At 39.0% G+C, this 8903-nt stretch overlaps 1 protein-coding gene across 1 annotated transcript; it reads left to right on the forward strand.

Annotated features, from left to right (window-relative positions):
- Positions 1–2515: 2515 nt before the first annotated feature.
- Positions 2516–6049, forward strand: LOC107662672 (polycomb protein eed-like). Its single transcript, XM_016452750.1, has 12 exons — positions 2516–2693; positions 3171–3323; positions 3617–3709; positions 3804–3869; positions 4015–4140; positions 4287–4368; positions 4450–4541; positions 4797–4930; positions 5036–5141; positions 5260–5418; positions 5587–5660; positions 5774–6049. The coding sequence occupies exons 1-12, from the start codon at positions 2577–2579 to the stop codon at positions 5898–5900; spliced, it is 1329 nt and encodes a 442-aa protein (XP_016308236.1). The 5' UTR covers positions 2516–2576; the 3' UTR covers positions 5901–6049.
- Positions 6050–8903: the final 2854 nt, after the last annotated feature.

Here is an 8903-nt window from a genome sequence, read left to right on the forward strand (position 1 = left end):
AACCTTTAAAATGAAAAAAAAAAAAAAAAACTTTAAGTGAAGTACAGTCATTTTTCTTAAAATTATACTGTACTGTACATTTATGAAGGGACGTATTGGCAAACAAAATATAGGAATATAGCCTACTATAGCAACTGGAATTTGAAAATAATATCTAAGTGAATTAATGCTTTTCCCCCTAAAATAATTAAGTACTGTACGCATATATAATGAGATACTGGCAAAAGCACATATATAGTAAGTCAGTCTGCCCACCACTAGCCATTTAGGCCCACTATAATTTTGAAAAAAATATTCATTTGAATGATTTAACTTCGTTTATGTTTTTGCACTGTGGCAAATAGGCAAAGTATACAACGAATATCCAACTTAAAACTAACGTTACCACGCTCATGGAAGCACGACAGTAAGAACGACAGAACAGAACAACACTAAAGATGACAGAACAATACGACATAAACAGAGCACATACACATCAACATATACTAATTTATCTGAACAATAGGCAATGACTGTAGACAAGGACAAATTAGTAGTACAAAGCACAAAGCAGTCGGTTCATTTATGGCACAAATGGAACCTCATATACCCGTGAGTGTGAAATGACTCCCTCTGCTGTGTCGTAGTGATGTGTCGTTCGCGAACGAGCCGGCTCTAAGAGCCGATTCTTTGTAGCGAACGAGAAGAGCCGACTCCCGTCGGGGAGAGCTGAATCTTCAGCCGGAGCCTTCAATTTTAGGCCAATTTAGCAATTGTGAATGGTATGTGTGTTGGTAAGCAATTTTTTATTGAGTGTTTTCATAAAAGCCTGTAAGCATTTTTTCGTTAAAAAAAAAAAAGTCACATGGGAGGACAGACTAGGATCATACCATTATGTGAAAGAAGGAATGGGGACACAAGCTCTGACGATAGCGAGTGTAGTGGTTAAGGCCAGGTACACAGAGCGACAGAGAGATACGGGGGATCCGGATTTAAACGCAAGCGCATTGGTTAAGGTAGGAAGACACTGCATTGTTGCAACATCGGTCCCCTCAGAGAGAGACTTCTCAAAAACAGTACAAATAATCACAGAGAGGAGAAATCGCATCAGCACATCCAAGCTGAGGCATCTGATATTTCTGAATGCCAACCTGCACTAAAGACTAAAGTGTCTTAATGTTAAGACTTTTGCCTTTATTTATTTGTTTGCTGTGGTTCTGTGTTCAATTGTTCAATTAAAGTTTTATTAAAATATTAAATAATATTATCTGTGTATTTTTTTGTAACGAAAAAAAAATGCATAAAAAGGCTTTTATGAAAACACTGAATAAAAATGCTTACCAAACACACAAACCATTCACAATTGCTAAACTGGGCTAAAATAGAAGGCTCAGAGTGATACTAAATTAAGAGCCGTCTCTTCTAAGGGAGCCGAGCCAAAAGAGCCGAATCTTTGAAAAGAGCCGAGCTTCCCATCACTACTGTGACGGTCAGTGTTACAGCAGTTGTCGTGCTATGCATAGACATAATAAATACCTAGACGCCTCATTGGCCGCTCGACCGCACGTCAACGTCTCCGCCATCTTGGTGTCTTGCCCTCACAAACATTGGCGGACGTGTTGACGTATCGCAGCAACGGCTCAAAGCGGCCAATGAGGCGTCTAGGTATTTATTATGTCTATGGTGCTATGCACCATTTAAGTTGGTTTGCCAACCGCCATTAACACCAGAAGAAGAAGAAGTTGTCGTGCTGTTTTGCTGCAGTTTCCTTTGGGTTCCTGCTCATGTAGGGGTGGAAGGAAATGAGATTGTAGATATTCTGGCAAGAGGAGCAATAAAGCATGAAACAGTTGATATACAAATACCGTTATGTAGAACAGAAATCAAAACCATTATTAAGGGACATACAAACAAAATATGGCAAGAATACTGGGACATAACTGATACTGGACGACATCTGTATAACATACAAAAACAAGTAGGCTTAAATAGTATTAGGCAGAGCAGGAATCCAAAGGAAGGAAAGATAATTACACGTCTTAGAATAGGTCATGCTGGTTTAAATTTTACATTACAGAGAATAGGAAAATATCCCACTGGTCTTTGCAACCACTGCAACACACAAGAGACAGTAAAACCTATTTTATTAGATCGTAAAAGGTAGAAGAAGAAGAAAGAAGGGAGTTAGAAACACAAGTTGGAAAACAAAACATGACAGTGGGAAATCTGCTAGGAACAACAATGTCTAGGGAAATACATAGTCTCCTAATGAATTATTTGAAAAATACTGGGATAAGTGAAAGAATTTGATGGAGATATATAGGGGGGGAAGGAGAAGGTATGTATGTATATATATATGTATATATGTGTATATATCTGTATATATATCTATATATATATATATTACTTTTTTTTTTCTCCTCTCCTTGTCCTTTCAAAGTACTGCCCACACTCCAGTCCAGTAGGTGGCGGTAAATGCACCTTTCAGTTGGTTTGCCAACTGCCAATAAAATTTAAAGAAGAAGAAGAAGTTTTGCAGCAGTGGGGCATGAGAGCGTACGCTTTGCTTTCCGGCAGTGTGCCATTGCTGGAGGAAGATGCGGAGGAAGATGTCTGAATCTCATGCCGAGGCAGGAAACGAGATGCCGAATAACAAAAAACCGAAATTAAGCAGTGATGAAAACAGCAACCCCGATTTGTCTGGAGACGACAATGTAAGTCAATTGTGCGCTGAATTTGTTTATTATGTGTATTTGTGCAGCTGCTCATGAGTGAAGTTTCTCTTATCGCGTGTTTCTCATCTAAATTCTCGTTCGTTTTCGCTGCTAAGTGTTTGTCATCATGATTTAATGGACATTTAACATGCCCTGTGTTGTTATGTTATTAGACACACACACGTGATTGTGTCATTGTCAAGAAGAAACATCAGTATAAAGTATAATCTGCCTTCAATTAGTGTAGTTTCATGTATTTATGTAGATGATGATTAAAACCAGTAATAATAATATAAAGCATGATCGGTTTCTGTTAAGAGTTTTTGTGTGAATACATTTGTTTCTGCCTTCATAATGTGATCTGCTCTGGATCAGTGTCTGAATTAAATGTTTATTCTGCTCACATTGACCCAGTTGCATGTTTTCCCTAAGTGTGTTAATTCATTGTTTAACAATCAAATGTTTTCATTTTCCCAGGATGATGCTGTCAGCATTGAAAGTGGCACCAACATTGAGCGACCCGACACACCCACAAACACAGCCAATGCCCCAGGCAGAAAGAGCTGGGGCAAAGGCAAGTGGAAGTCCAAGAAATGCAAATATTCCTTCAAGTGTGTCAACAGTCTGAGGGTAAGAACAGAAATTGTCTTATTATTGGGAGATGCGAGGGTCTGTAGTACTTGCCATTGGAAAAAGCGTAACGGCTAACTTGGATCACGTGAGGCACCTCAGCCAATCATACAATGGCCTTTGGTCTCCTTCCCTGCGTACTGACAAAGCAGCAGCATTAGCATTAGCCGATACGCTTTTTTGGCTAAAGGTTGCAGATTTGCCTTCAAGTGGCTTTGGTAAGAAAGCATGTGGTGTTTGTTTAGTGTATACTTGTGACGGCACTTTGACAGTGATGTGTGTGTGACATGCAGGAGGATCATGGGCAGCCTTTATTTGGAGTGCAGTTTAACTGGCACAGTAAAGAGGGAGACCCGCTGGTGTTTGCAACCGTTGGTAGCAACAGAGTGAGTGAAACACAAAAGACTGTTAATCGTTATTCATTAAACACACTCATGTTTCTGCAGATTCCTTCATGTTGGGTGTATCTTGTTCTTGCAGGTCACTTTATATGAGTGTCATTCTCAAGGAGAGATTCGTCTCCTGCAGTCATATGTAGATGCTGATGTATCCTTTTCAGACACACAGAATAAACTTGTTAGATGGTTGGGTTTTATCTTGGAGTATCTGATGTCATTCTGTCCCTTTAAATCTGCCGCTGCAGATTTGGGCCAGTGTCTTTTGTTATTCCCTTGATTCTTGCACTGCCTAGGCAGATGAAAACTTATACACTTGTGCTTGGACCTTCGACACGAGCACAAGTCACCCACTGCTGGCCGTTGCTGGGTCGCGCGGCATCATTCGCATCATCAACCACATCACCATGCAGTGTGTCAAAGTGAGTCTGTGTTTTTGAAGTTGCTGTAAAGAAATGAATGTCAATGCATATTGAATTGCTATTGGTCGGAACAGCCTTACCTGCATTAGTGTGCGTCTGTTGCTACTCCAAACATGGTTACGCTGATTTTTTCATTTCATCTGCAGCATTATGTTGGCCATGGTAATGCAATCAATGAACTCAAATTTCATCCGAGGGATCCGAACCTTTTGCTGTCAGTCAGTAAAGGTAATGACCTCAAACCTTCTACAGACCAACACGTGCAGCGTTCAGAGCATGTTATTTCATCATTTGCTGTGTGTTTGGCAGACCATGCACTGCGCCTCTGGAATGTTCAGACAGACACTCTGGTGGCCATCTTTGGAGGCATTGAAGGCCATCGTGACGAGGTCTTGAGTGCGGTGAGTTTAATGAGGCTTCGGCTGTTTGATGTTAAACTTCATTCATGGAGTATTATTGGTATTCTTGATCAGATTCACTTCTGTCACTCTGCAGTTTGATTGTAATCATTGTAGTGTTTATATCTAATTCTAATAAACACATCTGCTCATGCACAGTTTCTCAAACTGGGGTTCATGAGTACAAAAAAAGTAAATTGTCACATTAGGCAGATGAAAGTGTCTGTGTCACAAAATGCTTCTGTTGTGTTTTTTTAGGATTTTGACCTTCTTGGTGAGAAGATCATGTCCTGTGGGATGGACCACTCCTTGAAACTGTGGAGAATCAACTCTGAGAGGATGCAGAAAGCAATACGCAGTTCATATGAGTATAACCCCAGCAAAACCAACCGGTGAGTCCTCATTAGTGCTCTTCAGTCAGGTTCCTGATGGGTTGTTCAGCAGTCTGTGTGCTTTAGCAAGTGGATTTAGCAAGTCTTTTCACCATACATTTTCAGGCCTTTTGTGTCTCAGAAGATTCACTTTCCAGACTTTTCCACACGAGACATTCACAGGAACTATGTGGACTGTGTCCGCTGGCTTGGTGATTTGATTCTTTCAAAGGTACTTTCTGTAGCACAATAGCCAACAACATTTTAAGTCATTATTAGTTACTCAGCAATAATGCTAATCATTTGTTAACTCACCTTCATTCTTTTTCTTGTTTGGTCATATTTCGTAGTCATGTGAAAATGCTATTGTGTGTTGGAAACCTGGGAAAATGGAAGACGATACTGACCACATCAAACCGAACGAGTCTAATGTGACCATTCTGGGCCGCTTTGATTACAGTCAGTGTGACATTTGGTACATGCGTTTCTCGATGGACTTCTGGCAGAAGGTATGAGGTTCTTGATAGACATTCAGTTTCATTGTGCATTGGTCTAGATGTTAACTGTAGGCTACTGACAATAAAACAAGCCACTGATGGACAATGTAATTTAATAACATTAGTAAGAACATCTGATGTTACTACATGAATGAAGAGTGTGTATCTTCATTTTCTCAGATGTTAGCTCTTGGAAATCAAGTCGGGAAACTCTATGTTTGGGACCTGGAAGTAGAAGATCCTCATAAAGCAAAGTAAAATTCCATGTTTGACAGGCATTTGTGCTTGAACTATCCACAACACTGTATTCAGCTTAACTTATCAGCATTGTACTTTATTTTTATTCTGCCTTCTGTTTTGCATTCAGGTGTACCACGCTCACCCTCCCTAAATGCACGTCGGCCATCAGGCAGACCAGTTTCAGCAGGGACAGCAGTATTCTTATCGCAGTGTGTGACGACGCATCAATCTGGCGCTGGGACCGACTGCGCTGATTCTTTCATATGTCATTGATTGTTGAAATGATTGATCATCAGGTTCTGTTGTCTTTGCTTTTGTTTTTATCTTGATTTTGCTTTTGTCTTTTGCTTTTTTCTTTGCCATTCTCTTGTCTCACTTTAATAAAATCTATTTTTCTAATCTATTTCTTTCTCCGTTTTTCAAATCCATTTAAATTGTTGTGAAATTGTTCACTTAAACCCAACATTTTTTCACACTGATGGTGATCAGCAGTGAGCAAGTAATTCACCAGATTTAAAGGGGACCTATTATGCAAAATTCACTTTTATAAGATGTTTGAACACCGATGTGTATCCACAGTGTGTGTAAACAACCAGCCTATAATGGTAAAAATCCACCCACTCCTTTTTTTTGTTTATTATCCCCATAAATCATAAACAGTCTCTCTGAGCAGTTTCAGATTTCCCCATAAGAGTAGGGGAAGCCCCGCCCAAGACTGGTGACAATCTGCCCTATTAGCATAGATTGCACCCTGACTGAGCCACACAGTCCGCCATGTTTTTATCATCGCTAGAGCAGCTAGTGATATAATTTCTCGGCTACGTAAACATTATAACTGGGGCCTGTACCATGAAGCCGGATTAGCTGGCTAGCCAGGTATGTTTCAGTTTAGTTTGCACTAATCCTGGGTTTTAGGTACCATGAAAGTGGCTTGGCTTTTAGCGGTGTTCATTGCCATAGTAACATGCACTCCACAGCTAACCTGCTTCAGAGCAGGTTATGTTTGAGTAAGAGATCTAAAAGCTGAAACTGGACCAATCAGATGTGAGTAAAGTGACACATTGCCTGACACAAAAAATCACTCCCCCAGTTTCTCTTTCTCCAAATGAAAGGTCACTATATTTTAAAATGATATCGTAAAATGGATTGTATTCCCTACTTCTATTTTTCCACAAATGACAAGAAAGGTTGCCAGATTGCATAGGTTAGATTTCTGGGTAGACCCTTGAAGAGAGAATCTTATTTTTCCAGTTTAAGATATTGCATGTTCTCTTTAATCCAATGAAGGAAAGTAGGGTGAAGGGGCTCTTTCCATTTAAACAGTATGAATCTTCTAACAAGTAGTGTGCAAAAGGCCAACATTTTATAAGCATACCTACTTATGCGCATGTTTTGTGTTGTAACACCAAATATAGTAATAAAAGGAGATGGGTCTATTGCAAATCTATTATTTCTGAAAATGCATCAAAAATCAAATTTTTAGGGACTCTGTCACCATAGGATTAGAGGAATAGCGCGAGGCAGGTTCAAGCATTGGAAGTTCAGAGCACATTAAAGAGGGAGACCTCTTTTCCAAACTAAGCCACTTAAGGGCGTCAGTGCTATCACTATTCCTCACCCAGTAAATCAGTCCTCTAATTAGCCACCCAGAAATAAAACATAAGATTGGGAAGTGCCGTGCCATGCCTAAGGTGCGAGGCTTTTGTAATATACTTTTCCGAGTCCGAGGATTTTTGTTTTTCCAGATGAATGCTGATATGAGTTTATCTATAGAGTTGAAAAAGCATTTGGTTAAAAAGATTGGAAGACTTTGAAACAATAAAGAAACTTAGGCAATACAATAATCTTAATAGTATTAATTCTTCCACTTGAGACAGCAGATCCCAGCGTTTGATATCCCTTTTCAGACCTTCTATCAAGGGCAGGAAGTTAGCTTTATAGAGGTCCTTGTAATTGTGTGTAGCCCAAATTTTAGTTTAACAATTATTAAAAAGCATTTTAAATGAATATTAATATATATACAGATCATATGTAATATAAATAAGCTGTAGAATCAATAGATAATGGTTTAAAAATGACTAAAAATGTTCAAGTCTCTATCACCATATATTATCAACTATATAAACTAACTTCTCAAGTTTCACTTGTGACTGCACTGATAGAGAAAGATAATGTCTTTAATTTGTTCTCTTTCATAAACAAGTACTTTCTTCAGTGTAAATGCGTTTAAATTCCTCATATTCTTCAATCTCTTAACCTTTAGCAAAAGAGTTTTGAATCTCGCTGGCTGTCTCACAAGAAGTGAATCACACTTGCTCTGTGTTGCAAGGCATGTGAGGATTGGACTGGTCTGGTTTTGTCAACTCAAAACTAATCCTGTAACACTGAATTTTTTCAACTACCATCATGGTACAGGCCCCTGATCTGTAGGTGGCTGTAATAATGAACATAAGCGTCTCCATAAACTCCGGGCCTCTGAGCCACTGAGGACGCAGTGGATTAATTTTATTCATGAAGGGAATGTGTCCAAGAAAATAGCTAAATTCGATTGTTTATGAAAATCATTACGAGACTGCTTTGCCAACGAGGGTCATTAAAATGCAGAACTTGCACAAAAGTTTATGTTCAAAGATGGATCAATATCAACTGTTCATGATCTGACTTCATATTCAGGAAATGAAAGTACCTCACTTTATATTTTGTGAAAGTTTCCAAATCACCTTTCTGAATGTGCTTGCTAGCACGTTGTATCTTACTGTATTCACAGACCAGAGCTTTTTTATTAACCCAAAAGAGCTCATAAATTCACCTTTATTGCTTCATAAAAAATAAGTAACAACATAGTTCTGGGGTGCTGATCTGTAGGTGGCTGTAATAATTAACATAAGCGTCTCCATAAACTCCGGGCCTCTGAGCCACTGAGGACGTAGTGGATTAATTTTATTCATGAAGGGAATGTGTCCAAGAAAATAGCTAAATTCGATTGTTTATGAAAATCATTACGAGACTGCTTTGCCAACGAGGGTCATTAAAATGCAGAACTTGCACAAAAGTTTATGTTCAAAGATGGATCAATATCAACTGTTCATGATCTGACTTCATATTCAGGAAATGCAAGTACCTCACTTTATATTTTGTGAAAGTTTCCAAATCACCTTTCTGAATGTGCTTGCTAGCACGTTGTATCTTACTGTATTCACAGACCAGAGCTTTTTTATTAACCCAAAAGAGCTCATAAATTCACCTTTATTGCTTCA

This window comes from Sinocyclocheilus anshuiensis, unplaced genomic scaffold (genome assembly GCF_001515605.1).
Source record: "Sinocyclocheilus anshuiensis isolate Anshui unplaced genomic scaffold, SAMN03320099.WGS_v1.1 scaffold1787, whole genome shotgun sequence".
In the NCBI taxonomy this organism is placed as follows: domain Eukaryota; kingdom Metazoa; phylum Chordata; class Actinopteri; order Cypriniformes; family Cyprinidae; genus Sinocyclocheilus; species Sinocyclocheilus anshuiensis.